The 14,776-nt window shown below is 41.9% G+C and overlaps 1 protein-coding gene across 1 annotated transcript in view; it reads left to right on the top strand.

Moving 5' to 3' along the window:
• srpk2 (SRSF protein kinase 2) overlaps positions 1–14,776 on the top strand; it is a 74,355-nt gene that overhangs the window by 55,184 nt on the left and 4,395 nt on the right. The window contains exons 9-17 of the mRNA XM_041938692.1: positions 1,589–1,614; positions 2,685–2,997; positions 3,971–4,161; positions 4,318–4,912; positions 8,059–8,159; positions 10,037–10,144; positions 10,285–10,354; positions 12,635–12,727; positions 13,081–13,173. Of these exons, the coding sequence (XP_041794626.1) occupies positions 1,589–1,614; positions 2,685–2,997; positions 3,971–4,161; positions 4,318–4,912; positions 8,059–8,159; positions 10,037–10,144; positions 10,285–10,354; positions 12,635–12,727; positions 13,081–13,173 (1,590 nt within the window). The remainder of the gene's footprint in view (positions 1–1,588; positions 1,615–2,684; positions 2,998–3,970; positions 4,162–4,317; positions 4,913–8,058; positions 8,160–10,036; positions 10,145–10,284; positions 10,355–12,634; positions 12,728–13,080; positions 13,174–14,776) is intronic.

A 14,776-nucleotide genomic window follows, 5' to 3' on the forward strand; every position in this document is an offset into this window, starting at 1 on the left:
GTGTGTGCATGAGTGAAAGTGTGTGTTAACAGTATGTAGACGGAAATTTGCATGACACGAGAATCCATTCAAAGGTAATTCAGTCCTACAGCTACAGTCACATTATCGGACAGAGCCTGGCTACTGTTTCCGCTTCATTTCCTGTCTTTATGCTAAGCTAAGCTAACTGGCTGTAACTTCATATTCAGTGAACAGACATAAGAGTGGTCTTCTTAACTAACTCCTAGCAAGAAAGCCAATAAAGGTATTTCCCAAAATAATGAAATATGTATATTTATTTATTTGCTATCAAATTAGCATTAATTTAACTTTAAAATGAAAGAAAAACCAGAACTTTTTGCAGTAACATCTCCCTTTTGCAGCAGTAAAGCTCCACAGAAAAACCCAGCACACTGTGAAGTCTGTTGGTTCAGTCTTCAAAGTTTAGATTTGAGGTAAAAGGGGAAGCTTACAGTACACGTCAGAGGGTAACAGCATATATTCCTGATCTGAAAGTGGAATCCATACAGGAGTAAATGCAAACATACCACAAATCATCAATAATTCCCTCTAAATGATTTTTAATATAAAAGCGCTCGGAAAAGAAGAGGATTCACGGAGAAGCCTTTTGTGCCACAGAGAGACATTTCTTGCTCTTTCATCTCCTGTCACCAAGTTCCTCCACTGACAAAAAAAAACGAACTTCTGAAAAAACTGCCTTGACAAACTCGACATGAACCCTGTCCTCCCGGTGAACCCCCCTATGAGCTGTCAAATGCTTGCATCAGCCAAAGGAGTCGTTTTGAGCCTCAGGGTAACCAATTATACTGCTTACATTTCTACGTAATTAAAGTCAGGAACTAAACCATCAAGTGTCAAAACCGAGGGGGGGGGGGGGTCTCGGTGGTGACAGAATCAGGAGAGACAAAATAAATAAGATGTTTTGCTGTCATTAACATTAGCAGAGGTGCTTTATCTCAAATCATCTTTTATTTCTATTTACTCACTTCTGCGTCTGCTGGATTGAAGCCATAGGACAACAACAATGGCGACATACTTTGGATTGTGTTATAATGTATTATGCCTACCTTTGTTTGTTGAGTGTGCATAATGAGGGGTTATTTTTTTTAAAATGGGAGAGATTGATCGTATTAAATTTGCAGGTATGTGTGAGAATAGGTAGGACTTACACTCAGGAGTATGTTTTTTGTATATACATTAAGTGTCACTGTGTTGTAACTCTTTCCAGGTTTGCTATCCAAATTTTGATTGGTGTCAGATGATTCAGCTGAGAGAATACTGCGCTATACAGGAGCCACGTTCTCAGGCAGGAGAAGGAAAAGACGCTAATATTATGGATCTGGGACTAGCGAATAAGGCTGTGGGAGTGTGAAAGATCCTTTTCTTCATTTGTTTACAATTCTCTCGCTTCACCTACAGATTCTGTACGTATCAGATCCATAAAGGCAACATGTAGAGAACCTAATGATTTTCCTTCCCAGGCGAGTAGCGACGCTGAACGTAGCGTGAACTCGGCTGTGTGGCAGATTGATGTTGGTCTGACACTTTGAAACCTCTGATTGTTGTTGTTTTTCTTTCTGTTTGTCAGTTAGCACAGCCCCTCAGCTCAAACCGGTGAGTACAACAGATGTGAGTATGAAATGAGAGGAATGCACACACACACAAACATAACACACACACACTAAAAGTCAAAAACAGGGTACATACAGAATGTCACACTGTTTGCTGTGATCTTTATGATAGCTAGAGGCACAGGGAGGGTGCTGGGTGCTCCAAAATACCTGTAGGAATTACTCAAAATGGTGTATTAATAGTTTTTTAAACTGCCTTCCGAGCTCCTACTCCTTTGCCTTAATTAAAGAATCTTCAATGAATGGGGTTGCAGCAATTTTCAGACTTTCAAGAATATCGTACTAGTTGCAGTAAAATTAGAAATGATTTTCTTTGCATGTCCCTGCCAGAGAAGCTTAATGAAAATAAACTATTCGTGACATACTTAAGCTGTCCCCTGATGTTGCACCTTCAAAATGTCATCTTTTCATAGATTAGGAAAAATAGTCCTGTTTTCGTCTTTGTTACAGTCCATTTTTCATAAAATCTAACGGGGTTTAAGATGGTTTATTTTAGTTAAGCTAAAATAAAACTATATAAAGTGAACAGTCACTAACAGTCATCCTCAGTTATTATTTACAAAGGGTTTATCACTCTAAAGCTGTGCTAATCTGTGTCATCAGGACTGTAAGGATGTGGTTTGATCAGATTCGAGCATACTGACTCAAATGTTGCTAAATCCTGATTGGTGCACGGAAGAACGTGGCATCACCTTTTTCAAAAGTCCCGCCCACTTTGAACAACAACATAAACTCAGAAATCTCTCTTAAAACAACCAACTGCTCTAAATTTTGCAGTGAATAGCATGTTTAAAGTATGAAGCTGATTTTCAGGGCTTTCGAACTATAACTATGATATATAATTGTTTGTTTTACCTGCTGAAAGAAACAAAATCTTAACATTTTGAGACAGATCCGGTGAAAGTGCTAGTGGACATTACTTATAAACCATAACCCACCATCCAAATATGTATCCAAACTTTTCATTCCTTGAATACCTCCTATTCATTCATGCTTTTGCCTCCCCTGTGACTCTCCCTCTTCCTCTCCTGTCCCCCTTTTTTTTTGTCCCAGGTGGGGAAGATCTCCAAGAACAAGAAGAAGAAGCTGAAGAAGAAACAGAAGCGGCAGGCGGAGCTGCTGGAGAGACGGATGCTTGAGATCGAAGCCCTGGAGAGGGAGGCCGAGAAGAGGGAGGAGAGAGCCAAAGAAGGGGGAGAGAAAGGGGAGTGTGAAAACAACCCGTCCTCACCGCTGCAGCCGCCGCCGCCGCCGGGCCCCAGCATGGCGCTGGGAGAGAGCGACGAGGATGACGACGATGAGGAGGATGGGGAGGAGGAAGAGGAGGAGGGAGGAGAGAGGCCCATCAGGTTGACTAATCACACATGTGAGTGACAGGTTGAGTGCTGTGATTGTGACGAGGGCTGCAAAGATATATCACTTTATTGAATAAATAAATATAATATATATAATATATATACCATAATACCATACCATAATATAATATGGTAAACGCAGCATGATCTGATCATTGATGAACATGTATGTCAGGGCAGTCCTGGTGGTCTAGGTGCCATGTGGCGTTTTTGCACTCAGCGTTTGTCACCACTGAGTGCATCCATCTCTTATTCGTTTGGCAGAACTGAGCTTAATTGCCATTTCTTCTCATTTTGAGTGAAACAAATTGGCGTTTCCTTCTGATTTTCAGGCTGGCCTTGTGAAACTAAAGAAAAATATTCTCTATTGGAAATGTTGGGATTGGTGTCAACTTCAAAAAGCGTATCCTGTCTTGTCTCCTTGTGGGAATCTGAGTGTTTGCATCCATTTAAAGTCACCGGTTTGTTATTTTTAGTTCGTTTAACATAGTTGAGGCTGAGGCATTCATTACCTATTTAAACAGCGGAGTGTGCTGTGAAGGGAGCAGCATATTTAGGTTATGTTGCAGTGTTTACTGTATTCAGGTTGTCAGCGTGTAGAGAGCTGATTTGAAAGCAAAGCTGGCTTCTGCAGATCTGCAGCATGATGGAGTGTGTGAGTGTCTGTATGCAGGTTCGTGTAGTCTGTCTGTGAATGAATAGGAGGTGGATTGGCTCCAACCGGTCGGCCCACGCTTGTCCCACTGTGTATGGGAGGCTAGGCTGATTCACAAAAAAAAAAAGCAGTCTTTCTCCGTCTCCCTCCTCCACCCTCTGTCTCACCACCTTCTCTCTCTTTCATTCTCCTATCCTCTCTTTTGCCTCCTTCCTAATCTTTATTCTCTTTTCATGCTGTTTTCCTCGCTGCCTACGCTGCCTTTGATTATATCTCCTTCCCACCCACTTCCTCTCTCGACTGTTTTTCTTGTCCTCTGTCCATGTTAGGCGCAGCGCCTCCCCAGGAGCAGAGCGAGGCACCCCACATCACTGATGACGACCCCGATGAGGAGGTGGAAGAGGAGGAGGAAGAGGAGGAGGAGGAGGTGGTGGAGGAGCAGCCCGCGTCTACAGCTGAAAAAGATACCCCCATTTCCCCCGCCACAGAAGAAGGCAATGGAGATGCAACACAAGCAGAGGTGGAGGAGGAGGAGGAGGAGGAGGAGGAGGAGGAGGGATTAAAAGGGGAAGATGGTGAGAATGAGGAAGAGGAGGTCGAGGAGAAGGTAGAGGAGGAAGAGGAGGAGGAGGAAGAAGGGAAAGAGACTGAAAGAGAGGAGAATGAGGCAGAGGAGCCAAAGAGTGAGAGCAAAACAGAGGAGGAGGAGGAGGCAGTGGTAGAGGAAGAGGAGTCAAAGGAGCAGGAGGGAGAGGGCGAGGAGGATGAGGAGGAGGAGGAGGAGGAGGAGGAGGAGGACGAGGAAGACGACGATGACGACACGACCACGGAGCTCCTCACGGACACCACCTCCCCCCCCATCAAACCCCACAACAACAAAAGCTATTCGGCCAAAACCAACGGTCACGTTTTGTTGGGGTCTGAGGGACTGAAACCGAACCCCGGCACTCCTCCACCTCCCTCGCCCACCCCCGAGCCTCTCCTCTGCCCCCTGGTGGAATCCGAGCTCAGCTACACGGACAGGGACAACTCTCTCAGCTCTGGATACGAGATGTATAACGGTGAGCTGGCCGAGCCGGGGCTGACCAACGGCTCCAGTGACCGAGATCGGCTCATGATGCCCCTCTTCCCCGACCTGCCCCTGGATCCTGTGCCGGGAAACCCCATTTCTGTTGGGACGGCAGACATTGGAGCAGGCCCGTTGCCCAACAGTCCAACCGCTGACCGCAGCCGCACTGTGTCATCCTCGAGCACAGGAGACACACCCAAAGGTAAGGCGTGGTCACTGGATATCCACTGATTTACACACGCAAAATGTTTATTTCCACACATAATTACTGATTTACTAACTTAAGGAATCCATTATGGAGCCCAAAGTGTTCAGTATGTGAGGTTAATGCCTGTCAAGTCGTGCGTGCTATCATTATAATGGGTGATGTGGCAGCTAAGGACATTATCAGAATTATTTTTAGTGTTTTTGAACTTTTTTATCTGCCGAAGCAAAGAGATCTACACATTTTGCGCTATGAGCCCCAAAGTGACAAGAGTGCCATCCAGCAGCGCCAGTGGCTCCGATGTTAACCAAAAATTTCAGGAGCAAAACAGGAAAAAGCTCAAAAGCTCATGTGAACCTCTAGTGAGTGAGGAGTCCTTCGGTAGTTCACTTATTGGACTCTTAACTGGCCTAGCACACACCTGCATGCGACCGTACATGTTTAGATATATACCAACTGACTGACATTAAACTTTTGCCACAGACACACACACACACACACACACACACACACACCAACAACCGAACTCCTCCCAGCACACGGCAGCTCATTGCAGTGCTTGCAGGACTTAGACCTCAGCTGTTTTATCCGTATTCCAACTAAGAAAGACACCTTAACTCCCTCTCAGCTCATTTAACCTTCAGCCTATAAGATTTCCACACTCTTCATTGCTTGCACTATATTTTGCATCCTTTACTCCTTCAGCTCTTCTAAAGTTGAGCCAGCAGTGCTGTTTTTCCTCCTCCTCCTTCTCATAGCATCAGCTGATAGGACGTCCAGCTTTACTCACTAACACATATCAGACACATTGTAAATCACTGAGAAGCTTTTTATTCTTTTTAAGAGGTGTTGGTTACAGAAATAAGTCAGGCAGCAAGCTCTTTAGCTAAGCCGAACTGTTGCTGTGGGTGTCCAGTTACACTGTCACTAAAAGTTAATCCACTCCCTCCAGCCAATCAGAAGTGACTGTCTCATTGGTCGTATAAGAAATAAATAATCACTTGAATAAATTTGTGAAATTCAGCTTATTATAAGGAAATGTAATTTCATCATTCTTACTCTCATAATAGCAGTTTTTTGTTGAAGTTCATTTGTATTTTTTTATGGACTTTTTTCCTTTCATTTTATGTCAAAATAACGTTACTTTTTATTGAATGTCACATTTTACTTAATAACGTCATTTGAAGCTCTAGAAACATTTATTTTACATAAAAATATGTATGTAAGGAAATAAAAAAAATTTGTTCATATAAATGGTTATTGTATGCATAAATCTCTCTAATAATGAAAATAGCATTTCATACTAATAGACTGAACTTTAATAATTTCTTTATGACGTGAATGTCACAATTAATTGGTGCATTTATGTCATTTAATGTAATTTATTCATGTAATTATTTATTTCATAATAACTTTTTTATTTCTAATACTGAACACTTAAGGGCTTCATAATGGATACGTAATAAACTCACTGTGTAAAGTGGATCCTGACTCCCTGTCAATACATTTCATCTGCGTTAATCAGCTTTCTTTCATATTTTATCAATACATTATTTAATGCTGCCTGATTTATGCTTCCTTCTTGCCAAGTTCTCTATTTAAAAAATGTAATCTACATGTAAATGAGAATTTTACTTGGATAAAGAAAGAAAAGGAAAACAGAATAATAATTAGAGTTAATTTAGATCTTAGGTGAGGTAACGGATCAGCAGAACATGAATAACCATCACTGTGTTTTGATTATCTGTCTTAGATATTATAGCTGCCTGGTAACATAATCCTGTCGCTCATTATGTTTTAGTCTTTAGATATCTCCTCTGTGTATTATTAATGACTCACCACCACCGTTACTCATCCACCCACAGCGTTCAATTTATTATCAACAATTTGGACTTTCCAGTTCCACGGTCACTTCTAGAATCGCTTCTTTAAGTCTGCATCAAGGCCGAACGGCAAGTCAATCCGGACCCCGCCCACATTGTCAACTGGCAGCCCATATCCAATGTTACTCACGAGTAGAAAAGGTCCGGTCCACCCTGAGAGTGACTGTCGATTAGCTTGCCAAAGCCTGGCAACCAGCAAAAAAGTGTAACTCATAGTTCACTAGCTCCAAGGATAGTCGCCGAGAATCACACAGCTTGTCGAGTAGATGCAAGAGGCGCCACTTGGGTTTCTTTTCGTTGGCCAACTGTTGTATTGACTGTCAAGCTGAGTATTTTTGTTTGCTTCCCGGGATCCTGAAGAGGAGTGTTTTGTTGAGATAAGGACTCATTCACTGGAAATTGAACTGTGGGTTTTGCATTGAAAAAAGGACGTAATTCATAGTTCACACATTCTCAAGAAGTTTTAGTAGTTCTCTCTAGTAGGAGCTATCTAGTTATCATTATGGATTTTCCATGTTTTTAAGGAGTCTGTGCGCGCTGATATAAACTCATAAAGATAAGATAAATATATATATTTTCCGGCCCCCACAGAAATATTCTGGCCCTTGGACAAATGGGGTTGAGGACCCTTGCCATACCTCATGTTATGAATAGGCTACAATACATTATGAAGTGTAACATTTTCTATTTTGAAATAAATTTTCTATTGATCAATAAATTGTTGGTGACGTTGAACATACAGTGTTGCTGGAGATCATTCACAGCAATCCTGTTCCGAGGTGAATGCGGTTTTAATGTGGTTTACTTCCCTTCCCTTTCCCTTGACATCGTTGTCATGGCGACACTAACTGCTGGAGACAGTATTGTGAGTCGTTGCTGCTGAGTTCACAGATTAATGTTACAGCAGAGGATTTGCTATCTGATCCCAAATCGCAGATACAGAACGAGTTGCCTTTTCTTTAGCGCACAATAACCAGTGTAAATGTAGTTGTGAGAATGTGTCTGAGCCAGAAATAAATATGGACCAACTGCCTGAGCCTCGGTTTCATGCTGGACCAATCACATGAGATGTGACGGTAATTAATGGATCGTTTCAGACCTCTGACCTTTGAGGGATACGAACTCTTGTCTTAAACTTAATTTTAAACAAAAGTTGCCTCAGCAAGTGCAATGTCTGTTGGTGCATTAGAGTGTGAAAACTCCTTATCTCTGCTTACACTTTGTGTTAACACTGATCTTTCCCACTTCATCCCCTCCCAGTCAGGGCCAGAGCTGCAGATCTCCTCATCAACCCACTAGACCCGCGCAACGCTGAGTTCATCCGAGTCAAAATCGCTGATCTTGGAAATGCCTGCTGGGTGGTAAGACACAGTATCTTTGGTTTGATATATGAAAATGACCAGTGACCTCTGATCACATTCATGGATGTTAAGATATGCTTTTTATAAGGAAAGTATAAAAACATTTATAGAAGTAGACATGCAAGTAAATAGCAATTTGAAAGCGCTTTGCACAAATGTCCAATCAATTGGTCACAAAATCTACAAAAAGATAATCAAATATGGGTTTAGTTATTTAGTAGTAAAGTGGCGCCGCAGTCATCGTTGTTTATGTTATGTAACATTGCTAATGAAATTAAAGCAAGCCGTGACTCCAGTGTGTGGGCACTCTCTGGATTGCAATTTTATTGATTTTTTTTCTTCTATCCAGCACTTCTCCCACTGAGATTTTGTGGATGTGCACACAACTACTCAAACTTACTCTGAATTATTGACTAAAACGTACATGATGGTGAGAACAGTAGTATTAGAATGAGATTTTGAAAGGGGGTTTGGTCACTGTGGGTCTCACAGTCTCTGAGGTCTATTTTAGATAGTATTTGGCAGCTACTTGGAAAGTGTCGTGAGCAAAGCTAGCAGTTACTCTACTCTAACTGAAGCTTCATGATACCACAGCTACCTCCTGAGAAATGTAGCAAGCTAAGCTACAGCAACATGCCAAAAGCAGTTTTGCTGCATTGAAGCTGTTTTTTTTTTTTTCAACATTGAACCAACTTCATTCCAAGTAAGAGCTATCTCAGTGATCAATAAATCTGTCAATCAAACAGTTTAGGCAGGCAAAAAATGTTAGGTTCAATTGCTAATTAAACAATAAGCTGTGCTGTCTGCTCTCAATGCTCCAAAACCGATTTGGCATGAGAAACAAACAAAAAAACAGGTTCCACACAATAACAAAAAGCAGGTGTTGAGAGTGTGTGCATGTTTATCTATTTTTTTGTGTGTGTGTTTGTGCGTGACCGCCTGTGCTTGCATGGGAATGCTCAATTTAGACTTGGGCACATTGGCAGGACAAACTCAAAATTGAATAACTCAACTCAAACCACCGTAGAAAAAGAATAAAAATCCTGACTTCCTCCTCATCAGTTCCTCTCGCAGAGACGTTTTAGGCACGAGTCCAAGGATTGGTACGTGACGCCACCGCCACATGGAAGTGCATCTGTCGGCGGCGCATACACGTCAGTGCATGGAGTCACTTAGTGATCTTAGCAGTTTTGTTTCAGACTGCAGCAGGAAGCTCTGCTGCGTTTGAGCTTCAGAAATACTCGGGAAAATGTGGCTTGTGTTGGACGCTGCTGCGCTACTTTATGAATAAAAGAGCCGAGCTACTGAAACGCTACTGAGAAATGTAGTTAAACTAGTAGTGCTGCTACTTGTGGCGCCACTTCTGCCCAGCACTGGTATTAAAGGACAGTAAGGAAGAAGACGAGGTAGAGGAGAAGAAGTATAACAATGACAAGACAATTCCACTATAAAATGTTGTGTTTGGAGCCCTGCTGTCAGGATCAGTTTGGAGACTATTCTCAAATAGAAGTTCATTTGGATTTTTTTTCACAGTCTGTGCTTCAGATGTTTAGCATAATGTTTACACTTTCAAGGACAAAAAAGTGAATAGATTTTAATTAGGCAAAATCATTCAGTGTTGTCTCATTTCTTGATAAATTAAAAGAACATTAGTTTATCGACGACTGGTAATACTGTATATTTCTTACAGTAACAAATATTACAAGACATTGTCTCTCTTCTCTTCTCTTCTCTTTTCTTCTCTTCTCTTCTCTTCTCTTCTCTTCTCTTCTCTTCTCTTCTCTTCTCTTCTCTTCTCTTCTCTTCTCTCCTCTTCTCTTCTCTTCTCTTCTCTTCTCTTCTCCTCCTCTCCTCCTCTCCTCCTCTCTCTTGTACAGCACAAGCACTTTACAGAGGACATCCAGACGAGACAGTACCGTTCCATTGAAGTCCTGATAGGAGCTGGTTACAGCACCCCTGCAGACATCTGGAGCACTGCCTGCATGGTGAGAACACATACATACATATATATATATATATATATATATATATATATATATACAGTACATCACATACATACGTATACTTCCTGTTAAATTATGAACACTCAGCATAGACTCACGCGCACTACTCTGATCTCTTGCAGGCTTTTGAGCTGGCTACTGGAGATTACTTGTTTGAGCCCCACTCTGGAGAGGACTACTCCCGTGATGAGGGTGAGTATTTAAATCTCAGTGACGTACACACAGAAATTTAATCTCCAAAAATAGAGGTATAAAAAACGAAAAAAAATATTGTACGTCAACACTGTAGGCTTGATCTGCAGCATATTCTTGACTTGAAGACAGAAGTAGTAGTGATGGAAAATGTTCAACTTACAACAGAAATGCAAAAGCAAAGCATCTTCAGTGTTTTATAAATTGTTCTAATTAAAAATTGTTATTGATTTATTGATTTTCATATGAAAATCTGTGTTTGTGTGCTATTAGCCTCCATTGTTCAGATGCATTGCTGCTGTAAAACACTGTAAATACAGCAAGCCATGACTTTGACTACATTTACTTGACTTTGAGATTTTCTTTACACTTAACACAAGTGCAGACGCTGAGCACAGACTATACCAGGAAAGTTTTTTCTAGATTAAAAAAAAGTTACTTATAAAGAAAGATCTTTTGTTCATTTTATTTTCAGTTGTGTTTATCACCACAAACTGACTACAGTTGTGATGTTTATGTTGCATCATTTTCTTTTTAGACGCCAGTATTTGATTTTGTTGATTGCACAGTTTGATGAGTTTTGAGAACACAACACAGTTTAAAGTATGCATTTGTTTTTTTTAGTAAGCGTGTCCTCTATTCTCAAAAGTGGCACTATAGTTTCTAACATAACAAAAAAAACACAATGCGATCATTTGCAAACAAACTGTGTTTACTGAAGACAGTTTTACAAAGTGTTCCTGAGAATGTATTAATCTCCTTTATACGATCATGTACACAAAGTGGTGAACCTCACTCCATCCTCGCTCGTGAGCCTCTGAGCCTTTCCAGGATGCTCCTTTCATACCCAATCATGATATTATCACCTGTCACCAATCAACCTGTTTACCTGTGGAATGTTCCAAACAGGTGTTTTTGGAGCGCTCCATCACTCTTTTGTTGCTCCTGTCCCAACTTATCTGAAACATGTTGCTGCATCAAATTCAGAATAAGCAGATATTTACAAAAATCAATGAAGCTGATGAGGTCAAACATTAAATATATTGTCTTTGTGCTGTTTTAAGTTGAGTATATATCATAAAAGGATTAGCAAATGATCACATTCTGTTTTATTTATGTTGTACACAGCATCCCAACTTTTTTTGGGGATCAGGGTAACAATGCATCTGAACAACAGACAGAAACCGTGTTTGTTGTACTCTAAATTGATAAAAACGGCCTAAAGTGAGCTTAGTTTAAACTATAGCCACCCCTCTCCCCAAATCCCCCTATCCACTGTCAACTGTAAATCCTGTCCTTTGATTCTGCTGCTATGCCTCCACTCATCTTCACCCCACCTGACTTGTTCAAACATTATAGATACACATTGTGCCCTACATCTAGACTGCTGCGGCATAACAGATTTCCAACCAACTGTAAAATGGTTGGTAACATTGGCGAAGGCCAACAGTAGCTACTCACTGTATCCTGTGAGTGTATGTGTATCTGTATTCAGGTCACATTTACTCCATCAAGCTACACTGTCCATATAATTGCATGTTGACACCAGTCATTAACTTCTCTTTACGTCTTACAAAGTACAGCACATTTCCAAACTGTGCACCCTCATCCTCACCTCAGTCCTCGACACCTTCGTCTCGTCTGGTCTTTCATCTTAGCAGCTCATTGTGTTATTTTCCTCATTGCATGTGACACGCGGTTAACCTCATTTTGCATGTTGTGCACAGGCAAAAAGCCACTGTCAGTTTTATCATGACATCCTGATTTGCGGAGAGACACCTCCGATCTCCCGCCATTGAGGCCAAATGGAAAATCCAGCTCGGGGTTCCAGTTCATTCAGTTCTGCATCTGAACGCGTGTCACTTTTATTCCGAGGCTGATCATTTCATTTCATCACCTCTGCTGTGGAGGCACAGCTCACTAACACAGGTTTTTCTCCTTTACTGTCTGTGACTGTCTCTTTTTTCCTTCCTCTCCTTTCTCTTTTTATTCCTCCCGTACCCCTCTGTGATCTTTTCTGCCTGTCACTTCCTGTCCCTGTTTTCTATTTCCTTACCCACAATCCATCCTCTTTACAATTTCCTTATATTTTACTTTCATCTGTCCTTCTCTTTCAATTAATTCTCCACTTCCTTGTCTTTACCCTTTCTCTCTTTTGCATCTCCTTTTTTTTTCTTTTTGGACATCCTTCTTCCTTTCCCCTCTCCTCCCTCCTACCCTCCTTCCCTCCTTCCCTCCCGCCTTCCCTCCTTCCCTCCCGCCTCCCTCTCTCCTCCATAGACCACATAGCCCACATCATAGAGCTGCTGGGCTGTATTCCGAGGCACTTTGCGCTCTCTGGAAAATATTCCCGGGAGTTCTTCAACCGAAGAGGTAGCGCTGACCAGAGAGCTGGTGGGACTGGGACACACTCTGATGTCTAAAACAGACAAAAATGGACACTAGCAGGCGGTCGGGACACCATATAATCACGAAACTGAAGTTTTTGGGGAAATAATTGGATGTATTCATTAAAAAATGTGGCTGAAAACAGTGAGAACGGTCTCATAAAATCCTCAGCACGTCTCAGTAGCCATCCACGTGCGAGCCTGTCCATGCTGTACTCCAAGGCAGCAGTGTGTGTGTCAGTCCCAAGCAGCCACTCGTGTTGATGTGTGTGTGTGTGTGTGCATGCTGTAATGCTGAACCGTGCCTGTTCCCTCTGTGATGTATGTGGTGGTGGGCAGACCACATCGCTCTGATCATGGAGCTCCTTGGGAAGGTCCCACGCAAAGTGGTCGCTGCCGGGAAGTACAGCCGAGAGTTTTTCTCCAAGAAAGGTAAACGACACCGTGGTTGGCTGTTGGTTAGGTGGAGGGTAGGCCTGTCGTAGGGATAGCTGTGTAGTCTGTGAGGAACTGCGTAGAGGTCTTGAGACTGAGGTCAAGTTTTTGTGTGGTAAAGTTTGTAGCACTGCCTCAGTAGTCTGTATTAAGTCAGCACTGAGAGTGTCAGGTAAGTTGTCAATCACAGCATGAATGAGTAATTCATTTTGGGCTGGGCAATAATTCCTCATTGCAGGTTATTGATTGTCTTTGTTGTTTTTTCACGATAGTATGATCATATTGTAAGTAGTTTAGGTCAGTTAGAAGAATATTTGATTTCTAAATAATTAGTAAAGATAGATTCAGCAAACTGGCTTTTAGTGGACAAAACAATCAGTCGTCAGATCTTTATAATATTTGTATCAGCAATTGATTTTATTTAATTACAGCCAAACCTACTATTAGAAGTAATTAATCATTTCAGACTGTATATCAAAGTTAGGACCAATTCGGTGAGCAACAGTCCACACATCTCTATAACACTGCATTAGAATAGTAGTATTAACAATAGCAATGGCAGTAAAATCATCCTGCCAGCCTGTAAACATGACAGCAGGGCTTTAGTGTGTCATACACCTCACTGGCTCCGCTCATCTTCGAGCCTGGTAAGTGTGTGGATCTGTGTTTGGTACAGCTGATAACCCTTGCACTCTCTCCTTTATTCTCTTTTTTCCTTCCCTCGATCTCCTTCCCTTTCTGCTCATATATTCTTCATAATGTGTCATGAGACCTGAATATTCTGCCTTTGATGTTGTCTCTATCTGAGGTCTGAGCCTGCACTTGATGTCTCAATGTTCTCCCTTTTATCTCTTGGCGCTCTGTTAATCTGGTCTGACTTTCTCGCTCTGTCTCTCCGGGCTTCTCCTGTCTGCCATGCTGCCTTCGGCCGCGTTGCAATACCTCGTCTCCTTCGCATGAAGGAGACACTCTACTTTTATAAGAGTGCAGACCCAAAGATTATAAACATACAGCAGTTTGTGGCCAGCAGTGTCTCCACTGATGCACAATCAGCTGTACAGATTTATGTTGCTGTCAGAAATCACGTTTAATCACTATGTCCTGATCAGTCTCTTGTACTGTATGAGAGAAGTCTTGATAAACGGCTTCCTCTTCTCCATCTTGTGTCCTCCAATCAGTGTATAGGAAGGTTACCATGGCAGCCATGGTTTGAACTGGACCTTTGGTCTTGATTGCTTCCATCATGAATCATTCTCTCACAGTTTTTCCTTCTTTGTCAGTCTTGTACTCCCAGCCAATCATTTTCCTCCTCTCTTTAATAATGAACACCTTCCTCTCCTTGTCTGTTTCCACTACATCGCCATCCATTCCAACCTTTTGCTGCCTGTCCTTGTGGTTTTCAGCCAAGACGCTGAAGCTTTTCCCTCCATCGTTGCAGCACCTCACTGATTAGCACACGTTCCAGCGGAGAAGGTGAACTAATCGGTGAAATCAGCTGCTGTAGTGTTTGGGTGGAGCCTGCAGAATCATGGCCTGCTATGGCATCTTGTTAAAGGGTTAGTTCACCCAAATTACCCAAAAAGGCTGACGTACCTCTGGT

This window comes from Chelmon rostratus, chromosome 6 (assembly GCF_017976325.1).
Source record: "Chelmon rostratus isolate fCheRos1 chromosome 6, fCheRos1.pri, whole genome shotgun sequence".
NCBI lineage: Eukaryota > Metazoa > Chordata > Actinopteri > Chaetodontiformes > Chaetodontidae > Chelmon > Chelmon rostratus.